The sequence below is a fragment of the Pristiophorus japonicus genome, chromosome 1 (genome assembly GCF_044704955.1).
Source record: "Pristiophorus japonicus isolate sPriJap1 chromosome 1, sPriJap1.hap1, whole genome shotgun sequence".
Classification (NCBI taxonomy): domain Eukaryota; kingdom Metazoa; phylum Chordata; class Chondrichthyes; family Pristiophoridae; genus Pristiophorus; species Pristiophorus japonicus.
In genome coordinates this window covers 5,458,404-5,474,530 of record NC_091977.1, presented here as the reverse complement: position 1 = coordinate 5,474,530, position 16,127 = coordinate 5,458,404, and the positions used below count along the sequence as shown (strand labels likewise).

The 16,127-nt window shown below is 52.0% G+C and overlaps 1 protein-coding gene across 4 annotated transcripts in view; it reads left to right on the top strand.

Moving 5' to 3' along the window:
* Positions 1-4,207: 4,207 nt before the first annotated feature.
* The window catches only part of LOC139261944 (coiled-coil domain-containing protein 152), a 270,445-nt gene continuing 258,525 nt past the window's right edge, over positions 4,208-16,127 (top strand). For 3 of the 4 annotated variants that reach the window (XM_070877128.1, XM_070877124.1, XM_070877115.1), the window contains exons 1-2: positions 4,208-4,830; positions 10,284-10,383. In XM_070877128.1, the coding sequence (XP_070733229.1) occupies positions 10,318-10,383 (66 nt within the window). In that variant the 5' untranslated portion in view covers positions 4,208-4,830; positions 10,284-10,317. Of the gene's footprint in view, positions 4,831-8,664; positions 8,719-10,283; positions 10,384-16,127 lie in introns of those variants that run through there. The other variant, XM_070877121.1, reaches the window with a different exon arrangement.

The following is a 16,127-nucleotide window of genomic DNA, read 5'->3' as shown; positions in this document are numbered from 1 at the left end:
AGTGAGTGAGGGCAGGGATAGTGAGTGAGGGCAGTCCGTGAGGGCAGGGATAGTGAGTGAGGGCAGGGATAGTGAGTGAGGGCAGTCCGTGAGGGCAGGGATAGTGAGTGAGGGCAGGGATAGTGAGTGAGGGCAGTCCGTGAGGGCGGGGATAGTGAGTGAGGGCAGGGATAGTGAGTGAGGGCAGGGATAGTGAGTGAGGGCAGTCCGTGAGGGCAGGGATAGTGAGTGAGGGCAGTCCGTGAGGGCAGGGATAGTGAGTGAGGGCAGGGATAGTGAGTGAGGGCAGTCCGTGAGGGCGGGGATAGTGAGTGAGGGCAGGGATAGTGAGTGAGGGCAGGGATAGTGAGTGAGGGCAGTCCGTGAGGGCGGGGATAGTGAGTGAGGGCAGTCCCTGAGGGCAGGGATAGTGAGTGAGGGCAGTCCGTGAGGGCAGGGATAGTGAGTGAGGGCAGTCCGTGAGGGCGGGGATAGTGAGTGAGGGCAGTCCGTGAGGGCAGGGATAGTGAGTGAGGGCAGGGATAGTGAGTGAGGGCAGTCCGTGAGGGCAGGGATAGTGAGTGAGGGCAGTCCCTGAGGGCAGGGATAGTGAGTGAGGGCAGTCCGTGAGGGCAGGGATAGTGAGTGAGGGCAGTCCGTGAGGGCAGGGATAGTGAGTGAGGGCAGTCCGTGAGGGCAGGGATAGTAAGTGAGGGCGGGGATAGTGAGTGAGGGCAGGGATAGTGAGTGAGAGCAGGGATAGTGAGTGAGGGCAGTCCGTGAGGGCAGGGATAGTGAGTGAGGGCAGTCCGTGAGGGCAGGGATAGTGAGTGAGGGCAGGGATAGTGAGTGAGGGCAGTCCGTGAGGGCGGGGATAGTGAGTGAGGGCAGGGATAGTGAGTGAGGGCAGGGATAGTGAGTGAGGGCAGTCCGTGAGGGCAGGGATAGTGAGTGAGGGCAGGGATAGTGAGTGAGGGCAGTCCGTGAGGGCAGGGATAGTGAGTGAGGGCAGGGATAGTGAGTGAGGGCAGTCCGTGAGGGCGGGGATAGTGAGTGAGGGCAGGGATAGTGAGTGAGGGCAGGGATAGTGAGTGAGGGCAGTCCGTGAGGGCAGGGATAGTGAGTGAGGGCAGTCCGTGAGGGCAGGGATAGTGAGTGAGGGCAGGGATAGTGAGTGAGGGCAGTCCGTGAGGGCGGGGATAGTGAGTGAGGGCAGGGATAGTGAGTGAGGGCAGGGATAGTGAGTGAGGGCAGTTCGTGAGGGCGGGGATAGTGAGTGAGGGAAGTCCCTGAGGGCAGGGATAGTGAGTGAGGGCAGGGATAGTGAGTGAGGGCAGTCCGTGAGGGCGGGGATAGTGAGTGAGGGCAGTCCGTGAGGGCAGGGATAGTGAGTGAGGGCAGGGATAGTGAGTGAGGGCAGTCCGTGAGGGCAGGGATAGTGAGTGAGGGCAGTCCCTGAGGGCAGGGATAGTGAGTGAGGGCAGTCCGTGAGGGCAGGGATAGTGAGTGAGGGCAGTCCGTGAGGGCGGGGATAGTGAGTGAGGGCAGTCCGTGAGGGCGGGGATAGTGAGTGAGGGCAGTCCGTGAGGGCAGGGATAGTGAGTGAGGGCAGGGATAGTGCGTGAGGGCAGGGATAGTGAGTGAGGGCAGGGATAGTGAGTGAGGGCAGGGATAGTGAGTGAGGGCAGTCCGTGAGGGCGGGGACAGTGAGTGAGGGCAGTCCGTGAGGGCAGGGATAGTGAGTGAGGGCAGGGATAGTGAGTGAGGGCAGTCCGTGAGGGCGGGGATAGTGAGTGAGGGCAGGGATAGTGAGTGAGGGCAGGGATAGTGAGTGAGGGCAGTCCGTGAGGGCAGGGATCGTGAGTGAGGGCAGGGATAGTGAGTGCGGGCAGGGATAGTGAGTGAGGGCAGTCCGTGAGGGCGGGGATAGTGAGTGAGGGCAGTCCGTGAGGGCAGGGATAGTGAGGGCAGGGATAGTGAGTGAGGGCAGGGATAGTGAGTGAGGGCAGTCCGTGAGGGCAGGGATCGTGAGTGAGGGCAGGGATAGTGAGTGAGGGCAGGGATAGTGAGTGAGGGCAGTCCGTGAGGGCGGGGATAGTGAGTGAGGGCAGTCCGTGAGGGCGGGGATAGTGAGTGAGGGCAGTCCGTGAGGGCGGGGATAGTGAGTGAGGGCAGTCCGTGAGGGCGGGGATAGTGAATGAGGGCAGTCCGTGAGGGCAGGGATAGTGAGTGAGGGCAGTGCGTGAGGGCAGGGATAGTGAGTGAGGGCAGGGATAGTGAGTGAGGGCAGTCCGTGAGGGCAGGGGTAGTGAGTGAGGGCAGTCCGTGAGGGCGGGGACAGTGAGTGAGGGCAGGGATAGTGAGTGAGGGCGGGGATAGTGAGTGAGGGCGGGGATAGTGAGTGAGGGCAGTCCGTGAGGGCAGGGATAGTGAGTGAGGGCAGTCCGTGAGGGCGGGGATAGTGAGTGAGGGCAGTCCGTGAGGGCGGGGATAGTGAGTGAGGGCAGTCCGTGAGGGCAGGGATAGTGAGTGAGGGCAGTCCGTGAGGGCGGGGACAGTGAGTGAGGGCAGGGATAGTGAGTGAGGGCAGGGATAGTGAGTGAGGGCAGTCCGTGAGGGCGGGGACAGTGAGTGAGGGCAGTCCGTGAGGGCAGGGATAGTGAGTGAGGGCAGGGATAGTGAGTGAGGGCAGTCCGTGAGGGCGGGGATAGTGAGTGAGGGCAGGGATAGTGAGTGAGGGCAGGGATAGTGAGTGAGGGCAGTCCGTGAGGGCAGGGATCGTGAGTGAGGGCAGGGATAGTGAGTGCGGGCAGGGATAGTGAGTGAGGGCAGTCCGTGAGGGCGGGGATAGTGAGTGAGGGCAGTCCGTGAGGGCAGGGATAGTGAGTGAGGGCAGTCCGTGAGGGCAGGGATAGTGAGTGAGGGCAGGGATAGTGAGTGAGGGCAGTCCGTGAGGGCAGGGATCGTGAGTGAGGGCAGGGATAGTGAGTGAGGGCAGGGATAGTGAGTGAGGGCAGTCCGTGAGGGCGGGGATAGTGAGTGAGGGCAGTCCGTGAGGGCGGGGATAGTGAGTGAGGGCAGTCCGTGAGGGCGGGGATAGTGAGTGAGGGCAGTCCGTGAGGGCGGGGATAGTGAATGAGGGCAGTCCGTGAGGGCAGGGATAGTGAGTGAGGGCAGTGCGTGAGGGCAGGGATAGTGAGTGAGGGCGGGGATAGTGAGTGAGGGCAGTCCGTGAGGTCGGGGATAGTGAGTGAGGGCAGTCCGTGAGGGCGGGGATAGTGAGTGAGGGCAGGGATAGTGAGTGAGGGCAGGGATAGTGAGTGAGGGCTGTCCGTGAGGGCGGGGATAGTGAGTGAGGGCAGTCCGTGAGGGCGGGGATAGTGAGTGAGGGCAGTCCGTGAGGGCGGGGATAGTGAGTGAGGGCATTCCGTGAGGGCGGGGATAGTGAGTGAGGGCAGTCCGTGAGGGCGGGGATAGTGAGTGAGGGCAGTCCGTGAGGGCGGGGATAGTGAGTGAGGGCAGTCCGTGAGGGCGGGGATAGTGAGTGAGGGCAGTCCGTGAGGGCGGGGATAGTGAGTGAGGGCAGGGATAGTGAGTGAGGGCAGTCCGTGAGGGCGGGGATAGTGAGTAAGGGCAGTCCGTGAGGGCGGGGATAGTGAGTGAGGGCAGGGATATTGAGTGAGGGCAGGGATAGTGAGTGAGGGCAGTCCGTGAGGGCAGGGATAGTGAGTGAGGGCAGTCCGTGAAGGCGGGGATAGTGAGTGAGTGCAGGGATAGTGAGTGAGGGCAGTCCGTGAGGTCGGGGATAGTGAGTGAGGGCAGTCCCTGAGGGCGGGGATAGTGAGTGAGGGCAGTCCGTGAGGGCGGGGATAGTGAGTGAGGGCAGGGATAGTGAGTGAGGGCAGGGATAGTGAGTGAGGGCATCTGTGAGGGCGGGGATAGTGAGTGAGGGCAGTCCGTGAGGGCAGGGATAGTGAGTGAGGGCAGGGATAGTGAGTGAGGGCAGGGATAGTGAGTGAGGCAGTCCGTGAGGGTGGGGATAGTGAGTGAGGGCAGGGATAGTGAGTGAGGGTAGTCCATGAGGGTGGGGTTAGTGAGTGAGGGCGGGGATAGTGAGCGAGGGCAGTCCGTGAGGTCGGGGATAGTGAGTGAAGGCAGTCAATGAGGGCGGGGATAGTGAGTGAGGGCGGGGATTATGAGTAAGGGCAGTTCGTGAGGGCGGGGATAATGAGTGAGGGCAGTCTGTGAGGGCGGGGATAGTGAGTGAGGGCGAGCAGTCAGTGCCCCAGCCCGGGGTCAGTCAGTCCCTCAGCCCAGAGAAACACCCAGCCCGGGGTCAGTCCCTCACTCAGCCCGGGGTCAGTCAGTCCCTCAGCCTGGGGTCAGTCAGTCCCTCAGCCCGGGGAAACACCCAGCCCGGGGTCAGTCCCTCACTCAGCCCGGGGTCAGTCAATCCCTCAGCCCGGGGAAACACCCAGCCCGCGGTCAGTCCCTCACTCAGCCCGGGGTCAGTCAGTCCCTCAGCCTGGGGTCAGTCAGTCCCTCAGCCCGGGGAAACACCCAGCCCTGGGTCAGTCAGTCAGTCCCTCAGCCCGGGGAAACACCCAGCCCGGGGTCAGTCAGTCCCTCAGCCCGGGGTCAGTCAGTCTCTCAGCCCGGGGTCAGTCAGTCCCTCAGCCCGGGGCTAACACTGGAACACGCTCTCCGCTCACGATCACAGCGTGGTGTGTGGGAGCTTGCTGTGTGCAAATCGACTGCCGCCTTTCCCAGGTTGCAACAACACTGACTTCACTTCAGAAAAAGTGCTTCATTGGCTGCGAGGCGGTTTGGGTCGTCCTGACGTGGCAAAAGGTGCGATATAAATGCAAGTCTTATATCAAAAATCTATTTCACCATACTTGAAAAGGCACCTGATAACGTTGAAACGCGGGTCAACACAAGGGGAGGTGAAAAAAACACCGGGATAAATAGAGATAGAGAATCATGAAATGGTTACAGCATAGAAGGAGGCCATTCGACAGTGCCGGCTCTCTGCAAGAGCACCTCAGCTAGTCCCACTCCGTCACCCGAGAAATATCCCGGGATAGAGGGAGAGAGAATGAGATATAACCCGGGAGCGAGAGAGAGAGAGAGATAACCAAGGCTAGAGAGAGAGAGAGAGAGATAACCCAGGATAGATAGATAGATAGAGAAGGAGCGATAACCCGGGATAGATGGAGAGAGTGAGATAAAACCCGGGACAGATAGAGAGAGAGAGAGATAACCCGGGTAGAGAGAGAGAGAGAGAGAGAGGGAGATAACCCGGGATAGAGAGAGAGAGAGATAACTTGGGATAGAGAGAGAGAGAGAGAGATAACCCAGGATAGAGAGAGAGAGAGATAACCCGGGATAGAGAGAGAGAGAGAGAGAGAGATAACCCGGGATAGAGAGAGAGAGAGAGATAACCCGGGATAGAGAGAGAGAGAGAGAGAGATAACCCGGGATAGAGAGAGAGAGAGAGAGCGATAACCCAGGATAGAGAGAGAGAGAGAGAGAGATAACCCGGGATAGAGAGAGAGAGAGAGATAACCCGGGATAGAGAGAGAGAGAGAGATAACCCGGGATAGAGAGAGAGAGAGAGAGAGATAACCCGGGATAGAGAGAGAGAGATATAACCCGAGATAGAGAGAGAGAGAGAGAGATAACCCGGGATAGAGAGAGAGAACCCGGGATAGAGAGAGAGAGAGAGATAACCCGGGATAGAGAGAGAGGGAGAGAGAGAGGTAACCCGGGATAGAGGGAGAGAGAGAGATAACCCGGGATAGAGAGAGAGATATAACCCAGGATAGAGAGAGAGAGAGAGAGAGAGAGATATAACCCAGGATAGAGAGAGAGAGAGATATAACCCAGGATAGAGAGAGAGAGAGATATAACCCAGGATAGAGATAGAGAGAGAGAGAGAGATATATAACCCAGGATAGAGAGAGAGAGAGAGATATATAACCCAGGATAGAGACAGAGAGAGAGATATATAACCCAGGATAGAGACAGAGAGAGAGAGAGATAACCCGGGATAGAGAGAGAGAGAGAGAGATAACCCGGGATAGAGAGAGAGAGAGAGAGATAACCCGGGATAGAGAGAGAGAGAGAGAGATAACCCGGGATAGAGAGAGAGAGAGAGATAACCCGGGATAGAGAGAGAGAGAGAGATAACCCGGGATAGAGAGAGAGAGAGAGAGAACCCGGGATAGAGAGAGAGAGAGAGAGAGAGAGAGAGAACCCGGGATAAAGAGAGAGAGAGAGAGAGAGAGAGAGAACCCGGGATAGAGAGAGAGAGTGAGAGAGAGAGAGAACCCGGGATAGAGAGAGAGAGAGAGAGAACCCGGGATAGAGAGAGAGAGAGAGAGAACCCGGGATAGAGAGAGAGAGAGAGAGAGAGAGAGAACCCGGGATAGAGAGAGAGAGAGAGAGAGAGAGAGAGAACCCGGGATAGAGAGAGAGAGAGAGAGAGAGAGAACCCGGGATAGAGAGAGAGAGAGAGAGAGAGATAACCCGGGATAGAGAGAGAGAGAGAGAGATAACCCGGGATAGAGAGAGAGAGAGAGAGATAACCCGGGATAGATTGAGAGAGAGAGAGATAACCCGGGATAGATTGAGAGAGAGAGAGAGAGAGAGAACGCGGGATAGAGAGAGAGAGAGAGAGAGATAACCCGGGATAGAGAGAGAGAGAGATAACCCGGGATAGAGAGAGATAACCCGGGATAGAGAGAGAGAGAGAGAGAGATAACCCGGGATAGAGAGAGAGAGAGAGAGATAACCCGGGATAGATTGAGAGAGAGAGAGAGAGAGAACGCGGGATAGAGAGAGAGAGAGAGAGATAACCCGGGATAGAGAGAGAGAGAGAGAGAGAACGCAGGATAGAGAGAGAGAGAGAGAGAGAACGCAGGATAGAGAGAGAGAGAGAGAGAGAACGCAGGATAGAGAGAGAGAGAGAGAGAACGCGGGATAGAGAGAGAGAGAGAGAACGCGGGATAGAGAGAGAGAGAGAACGCGGGATAGAGAGAGAGAGAGAGATAACCCGGGATAGAGATAGAGAGAGAGAGAAAGATAACCCGGGATAGATAGAGAGAGAAAGATAACCCGGAATAGAGAGAGATAACCCGGGATAGAGAGAGAGAAAGAGAGATAACCCGGGATTGAGAGAGAGAGAAAGAGGTAACCCGGGATAGAGAGAGAGAGAGAGAGAGATATAACCCGGGCTAGAGAGAGAGAGATAACCCGGGATAGAGAGAGAGAGATAACCGGATAGAGAGAGAGAAAGATAACTCGGCAGAGAGAGAGAGAGAGAGATAACCCAGGATAGAGCGAGAGAGAGAGAGAGAGAGAGAGAGCGATAACCCGGGATAGATCGATAGAGAGAGAGAGATACAACCTGGGATAGATAGAGAGATAACCTGGGATAGAGAGAGAGAGAGAGATAACCCGGGATTGAGAGATAGAGAGTGATACGTCGTTACCATACAGTATAAATGCACACAAGGCCCATGCTTGAGAGAAGGTCAGTCCGTGACCTATCCTTTATTCCATAGCACTCAAGTGATGGAAGTGGGTGGAGCTTCCCCTTTTATATCTGCAAGTCCAGGTTAGGAGTGTCTCCCACAAGTTCACCACCTAGTGGTAATTGTTCTCACAGTGTACAACTTAGGTCAGATTATACATGGGTTACAATGCTGGTTGAATACATGACAGAGAGAGAGATATAACCCGAGATAGAGAGAGATATTACCCGGGATATAGCGAGAAAGCGAGAGAGAGAGAGAGAAATAACCCTGGATAGAGAGAGAAGATATAACCTGGGATAGTGAGAGAGATAACCCGGGATAGAGCGAGAGAAAGAGAGATAACCCGGGATTGAGAAAGAGAGAGAGCGATAACCTGGGATAGAGAGAGAGAGAGAGAGAGAGAGAGATAACCCGGAATAGAGAGAGAGATAACCTGGAATAGAGAGATAGAGAGAGAGAGAGAGATAATCCGGGATAGATAGAGAGAGAGAGATAAAACCCGGGATAGATAGATAGAGAGAAAGAGAGAGAGAGAGAGATAACCCGGGATAGAGAGAGAGAGAGAGAGATAACCCGGGATAGATAGATAGAGAGAGAGAGAGAGGTATCCTGGGATAGATAGAGAGAGAGAGAGAGAGATAACCCGGGATAGAGAGAGAGAGATAACCCGGGATAGAGAGAGAGAAAGATAACCTGGGATAGATAGAGAGAGAGAGATAACCCAAGATACAGAGAGAGAGAGAGAGAGATAACCCGGGATAGAGAGAGACAGAGAGAGAGAGAGAGAGGCAACCCAGGATAGAGAGAGAGAAAGAGATAACCCGGGATTGAGAGTGACAACCTGGGATAGAGGGAGAGAGAGGGAGATAACCTGGGATAGAGAGAGAGAGGGAGAGATAACCCGGGATAGATAGAGAGAGAGAGAGAGAGAGAGATAACCCGGGATAGAGAGAGAGAGTGATAACCTGGGATAGAGAGTGTCATGTATTCAACCAGCATTGTAACCCATGTATAATCTGACCTAAATTGTACACTGTGAGAACAATGACCACTAGGTGGGAGTCACTCCTAACCTGGACCTTCAGGTATAAAAGGGGAAGCTCCACCCGCCTTCATCACTTGAGTGCTAAGAAATAAAGGACAGGTCACAGACTGACCTTCTCTCAAGCATGGACCTTGTGTGCATTTATACTTTATAGTAAGGACGTATCAGAGAGAGAGAAAGATAACCCGGGATAGGAATAGAGAGAGAGATATAATCCAGAATAGAGAGAGATAACCTGGGATTGAGAGATAGAGAAAGAAATATAACCCGAGATAGAGAGAGAGATAACCCGGGATTAAGAGAGATAACCCGGGATAGAGAGAGAGAGAGATAACCTGGGATAGAGAGAGAGAGAGATAACCCGGGATAGAGAGAGAGAGAGAGAGAGAGATAACCCGGGATAGAGGGAGAGAGAGAGAGCGATAACCCGGGATAGATAGATAGTTAGATAGATAGATAGAGAGAGAGAGATATAACCTCGGATAGAGAGAGAGATAACCTGGGATAGAGAGAGAGAGAGAGAGAGAGAGGGAGATAACCCGGAATAGAGAGAGAGATAACCTGGGATAGAGAGAGAGAGAGAGAGAGAGAGAGAGAAATATAACCTGGGATATATAGAGAGAGAGATAACCTGGGATAGATAGATAGAGAGAGAGAGATAAGCTGGGATAGAGAGAGAGAGAGATAACCTGGGATAGAGAGAGATAACCTGGGATAGAGAGAGAAAGATAACCCGGGATAGATAGAGAGAGAGATAGAGAGGGGGAGATAACCCAGGATAGAGAGAGAGATAACCCGGGATAGAGAGAGATATAACTTGGGATAGTAAGAGATAACCTGGGATAGAGAGAGAAAGAGAGAGCGATAACCCGGGATAGATAGAGAGAGAGAGAGAGAGAGAGATAACCTGGGATAGAGAGAGAGAGAGATAACCTGGGATAGAGAGAGAGAGATAACCCGGGATAGATAGAGAGAGAGATAGAGAGGGGAGATAACCCAGGATAGAGAGAGAGATAACCCGGGATAGAGAGAGATAACCTGGGATAGAGAGATATAACCTGGTATAGAGAGAGAGAGAGATATAACCTGGGATAGAGAAAGAGAGAGAGAGAGAGATAACCTTGGCTAGAGAGAGAGAGAGAGAGAGAGAGCGTGAGAGAGAGAGATAAGCTGGGATAGAGATAGATAGAGAGAGAGAGATAACCCGGGATAGAGGGGGTTAGAGATGGAAAACTATCCCGAGGGGCTACAGAGGGGGAGTTGATAAAATGCCATCTGACTGGGCAGTTTGAGATGGAAAACTATCCCTGAGGGGAGAGAGAGTGGGAATTGTAGATAGAAATGATACTGGAGTAATGTAAATATAAGTTGTCTTAAGGAGAGAAAAAAACAGGGTTAGAAAAATATCACCGAGGGACAGTTAAGTCTAGGGGCGTGAAAAAGAATGGATCCAATATACTGACTAGCTTAATTAAATAAATTGCTTAAGTAGAAGAACTTTTACGATAACTTGAGTTGTAAAGTAAGGCGAGGAGAGAGATTGAGAAAAACAGGACATTTGGGCTATTAGAAAACTGAACGATACAGGAAATATATACTTATTTATCCATATTATCTTTACAAATTCAAGAAATTAATTCATTCAATGCATTTAGGAAAACGAACTTAGAGACAAAATTACTTAGAATTTTGAGGACTAATCTAAGTCACAATTTCAGGATTTTGTGAAAGCCTAGCAACACAAACAAGAAAATGAAGAAAGTGACTCATGCAGCAAATCTGGATAAACTGGTAGAAAACTTTATCCTTCTGGAGCAGGTAAGCAGATGAGGAAAATGAGAGAATACACTGAGTAACAATGTGGGCTCGATTTTCCACTTAGATCGCTAGGGCCCAAAAAATGGCCGATGTTCCAGCCTTAGCGATGTTTCAGCTTTCAGGATCATTGGAACATCACCCATTTTTCGGATCGCGACTTTCGGCTTTTTCCCCCGGCGATAGCCCAGCAATGTGGATTGGGCCTTAGCGATGTGGATGGCAAGGCTTCCCTAGTAACAGCCTTCTGCGCATGCGTTTTTTTTTGTAAACATGTTTTCCCGCGATTCGTGAGGTCAGGGGCCATCCATGCATGGGCAGAAGGCAAAGGGGGAGTGAGAGGAGAGGAGAGCCAGAGAAGAGAAATTGAGAGAGAGAGACACAGACAGACAGAGGAGATGACTAATTATTAATTGTTAATTATATAATTATATATTATAATATAATAACATATCATAATCTTAAATCATCATATTCAACCTGAAGCACGAGTTGGCGGAGAGTGGCCAGGATGTGGAGGGGAGGAGGAGGGCCAAACCCTTCTCCGACGAACAGAACGAGGCCCTCGTCCAGGAGGTGCACTCCCGGTGGGCCCAATTAACCCAGGGTGGGTGTGGGAAACCTCCACCCTGGGTCGACAGGAAGATTTGGGGCGAGATCGCCGACGTGGTCTCGAGGCGAAGGGGTCCAACCAGTGCCGCAAGCGCTGGAACAGCCTGGTTGCTTCGGCAAGAGTAAGTATGAAATAGATTTTAAGTTGTATTGATCCACATAATATGTAAATCTCCCCGATTGAAATTAAGCTTATTCTTGCATATATTCCATGCTAAGATCTGGACAGGGCTTGGAACCTGCGCCTTTTTAAGTTTATTTTGGCATCGTCTCCTTTTGGGTTACGTTGGTGGATGGAGCACGACTGAGTGCTGAGGTGTCCGGTCACCTTTCTTCATCATCATCATCATCATCATAGCCAGTCCCTCAAAGCGAGGATGACTTGCTTCCATGCCAAAAAAGGGATGAGGTCACAGGCGTTTCAATGAAGGACCTAATATTTGAGATCCCGAACTACATCGTGAGGAGTGGAAGATTTTTTAACGTGTGGTTGCACATCAGCCACCACACGGGCATGTCAGAGCTAGGTCTTGGTCCAGTGGCAAGGTTTACCCAAGACTAACTGGAGACCAGGTCTGCTGCACAGACCGAGCGCGCGCACATATCGCAGTTTGGGCTGGCCCGTGCTGCCCCTAGACCCTCGCCTCTCCTGGGCCCCAGATTCACGCTCTCCTGGGCTCTGGTCACTTCCCTCTACGGACTCTTGCCGCTCTTTCACCCCTCCTGCTGTGCCTGCCCACACTGCAGTCAGCGACCTGGCTTCGTAGCCGTCGCCCTCCTGCAGCAGAATGCGCTGCTTCCTGCAGTGGTATACCGCCACACGCTGCTCCAAATAATGGCTCCAGGCCTGCATGGTCCCGGCCTGCAAGACCTGTACTACACGATAGCAGCAATTGTCAGAGACAATTTTACCCAGACTGTGTCAGTCCCTCTGGCTGCTGTCACTTACACAATGACCCAGCCAGCCTGTACTGGGGCAGAGCTGCCCTTGCTCACTGTCTGCCCTGGGTCACTTTGGGACATTAGCTCCTGTCATTGCTGAATTCACCAACTATCTTGATTCACACCACCCCCGGGGGCCCTTTAATGGAGATTGTAGTCGAGATGTTTGTGTCAAGCATTGGATCCTAAACAAGATCTTTGTTATAACCATGCATCAATTGTGGATACAAACCCTATTAGCATATAACGTTGGAAACTGTTGTCTTTCCATTATATTACTAGTCAATTAGCTTATGCCATGCTCTTGTCACGTTTGCAGAAGAAGATATCTGAGGATCGAGCTGAGTGCAGGCGCACAGGAGGAGGCCCTGCCCAGCTCAGACCGACCTTGAGGAACGCGCTGTGGCTCTGGTTGGCAGTCACAATCGCTCGGCCCCCATCTGTGGTGAGCCAGAGCCCTTCCTTGTATCACGTGAGTAATGTGTAAAGCAGTGTTAATTCAAAGTAATGTAACGGCAATTCATATATGAATGATGTCATGTTATAAGAACATAAGAAATAGGAGCAGGAGTAGGCCATACTGCCCCTCGAGTCTGCTCTGCCATTTAATACGATTATGGCTGATCCGATCATGGACTTTGCTCCACTTCCCTGTCCGCTCTCCATAACCCCTTATTCCCTTATCGCTTAAGAAACTGACCATTTCTATCTTAAATTTATTCAATGTCCCAGCTTCCACAGCTCTCTGAGGCAGCGAATTCCACAGATCCACAACCCGCTGAAAGAAGAAATTTCTCATCTCAGTTTTAAATGGGTGGCCCCTTATTCTAAGATTATGCCTCCTAGTTCTAGCCTCCCCTATCAGTGGAAACATCCACCCTGCATCCACCTTGTCAAGCCCCCTCATAATCTTATATGTTTCGGTATGATCACATCTCATTCTTCTGAATTCCAATGAGTAGTGGCCCAACCTACTCAACCTTTCCTCATAAGTCAACCCCCTCATCTCCGGAATCAACCTTGTGAACCTTCTCTGAACTGCTTCCAAAGGAAGTGTATCCTTTCGTAAATATGGAAACCAAAACTGCACGCAGTATTCCAGGTGTGGCCTCACCAATACCCTGTATAACTGTAGCAAGACTTCCCTGCTTTTATACTCCATCCCCTTTGCAATAAAGGCCAAGATTCCATTGGCCTTCCTGATCACTTGCTGTACCTGCATAATAACCTTTTGTGTTTCATGCACCAGGACCCCCAGGTCCTGCTGTACTGCAGCACTTTGCAAACTTTCTCCATTTAAATAATAACTTGCTCTTTGATTTTTTTCTGCCAAAGTGCATGACCTCACACTTTCCAACATTATATTCAATCTGCCAAATTTTTGCCCACTCACTTGGCCTGTCTATATCCTTTTGCAGATTTTTTGTGTTCTCGCTCATTGCTTTTCCTCCCATCTTTGTATCGTCGGCAAACTTGGCTACGTTACTCTCGGTCCTTTCCTCCAAATCGTTAATATAGATTGTAAATTGTTGGGGTCCCAGCACTGATCCCTGTGGCATCCCACTAGTTACTGATTGCCAACCCGAGAATGACCCATTTATCCCGACTCTCTGTTTTCTGTTTGTTAGCCAATCCTCTATCCATGCCAATATATTACCCACAACTTTTATCTTGTGCATGCAGCTTCTGTTCTACTCTCAGGTTAACAACATAAGGACATAAAAAATAGGTGCAGGAGCAGGCCAACTGGCCCCTCGAGCCTGCTCCACCATTTGATAAGATCATGGCTGATCTGATGTAGGGCTCAGCTCCACTTCCCTGCCTACTCCCCATAAACCTTCACTCACTTATTCTGTCTATCTCCGATCGATCCAGCCTCCACAGCTCTCTGGGGCAGTGAATTCCACATAGATGTACTACCATATCATCATCATAGGTGGTCCCTCGAAACGAGGATGACTTGCTTCCACGCTACAAAAAATGAGTTCACAGGTGTTTCAATGAAGGACCCGAACTACATCCTCAAGGGTGGAAGATGCCTGTGCGTGGATTTTTTTAACATGTGGCCGTTGCACACCAGCCACCGCACGGGCTTGACAGAGCTAGGTCTTGGTCCAGTGGCAAGGGTTAACCAGGACAGCTGGAGACCTGCTACTACCATATGATGTAGTAACGTCTCTCGGTCACATTTATTGTAGTGGTGCTGCTCCTCCTACGTATGCCAGCGCAGCGCAAGAATCTCTTCTGTTCTAATAAGCTCAATTGTGTTTTGCAGGTCCCACAACTCCGATGGTGCAGAGGGAGGTCGCACCTTCCCCCCTACAGGTAATAATCACCACGGGTACCGAAGAGTCTGACACATCAGAACCAGAACCAGAGGAGGAGGAGAATGTTATGGAAAGGGAGGAAGATGCCCCTTCCATCCAACTGGAAGTCATACCTGCGGCCACTTCTTCATCGTTGTCTTTGACAGAAGAAGTAGCGGGACCAAGCGGCTTGCAGCCGGCGACGCCAAGGCGTTTAGTGCTCACGCCGACCCCACGGAGGTCGAGTCAACGAGGTCAGCACATGCCTCCGCTGGCAGATCGGATTGAGGGCTTGAGCAGACTGTGTATGGAGTGTCGAGATAAGTCGTGACCTCCTCCAAGCGTTTGATGTGTACACGGAGAACATGTCCCGGATGTCCGCTCGCATATCGGAGGATATGCAGCAGATGATCCGGGAGATGCGTGAGCAGACCGCCGCCATCCATGCCTTGCGGCATGCGAGACTGGTGGGAGACGCCACTGCACCCCAAGGTGCCATCCCACCAACCACCAGCACAGATGCGAGTCAGGAGGAAGAATGCCCTTCTGGCTCAGAAGTCGTTTCCGCAGGAACGTCTTCCCCGCCACCACCCCCCGAGCCGATCCTGCCACCGCCACCTCCCCCATAGCAGGAAGCCTTGACGTTGCCCGCTGCACCTCCGCCTCGTCTCGCTACCTGGAGATTCAAATGGGGGGCTAAGACACGGCAGGGTAGAGGACCTGGAGGGAAGCGTGGCCGCAGGTAGGGAGAGGGGTGTTATTATTGGTTTTAATCTGTTGTTATTGCTGTTTTTTAAATTTATTGTTTGACCGTTTGGTGGGGTGGGGAGGTTACATTTTAAAAATCAAAAAAGTGTTCAATTATTAAATTTTTTTATTGAGTTGTACAATTGTTGTGCAGTGTAATATAATAATTTGTAATAACGTATGGTAAGGTAAAACATGAATACAATTGTTGGAAAACAATGGCCAGGCTAGGCAAGGGTGAAACGTTTTGCAACTGCAAGTGTTGTCTTTCCAGAACTGTAACTGTCAGCAATGCAATTTCATGCAAAGCGTTCATTTATGAGTTGCTGACGCAAGAGTTTTGCAGTTGCGTAACTCCCACGGGGTTTTTCCAGTCTTGTGGGGGGCATGGGTTCATCGCCAGGCTGATTGCCTTCCCCGAGGTCCTGATCACCCTCCTCCTACTCCTCCTCCTCCTCCTCCTCGTCTGCCTCTTCCGCCTCCGTGCTCTCCTGAGGTGGACCGGCAGCCTCATCTGGCAATTGTTGTCCTCTCCTTATAGCTAGGTTATGCAACATGCAGCACAGCACAATAAACTCAGCGACCTGGTCAGGGTGGTATTGCAGGCCACCTTCAGAGTGGTCCAGACACACTCCAATTGTCTTTTTGACGGTATTGCATGTAGCTATATGACTTTCGTTGTAACGTTTCTCGGGCTTCTGTCTGGGGATTACGCAGTGGGGTCATCAGCCAGCTGGCAAGGCCATATCCTTTATCCCCCAGCATCCAATCGTGACCTTGTGGCTGACTGTTAAACAGGTCAGAGACAGTGCTCTCACGCAAGATATGCGCATCATGGATGCTGCCTGGAAAATTAGCATTTAGTGCCATGATGATTTGGTTGTGGTTGACAACGAGCTGCACATTCAGGGAGTGGAATCCCTTTCGGTTACGAAACACCTCTGCATCCTGTAAGGTGCTCGCAGAGCAATGTGCGTACAGTCTATTGCTCCCCGCATCTTGAGAAAGTTTGCTATTCTCAAGAAACCCAAAGCCCTCCCAGTCTGTGCCTCCCTGGTCATAGGGAAGTTTATAAAGTTCATCTTGCGAGCATAAAAGGCTTTAGTCACCTGTCGAATGGAGTGTGTGGTGTGCTGAGAG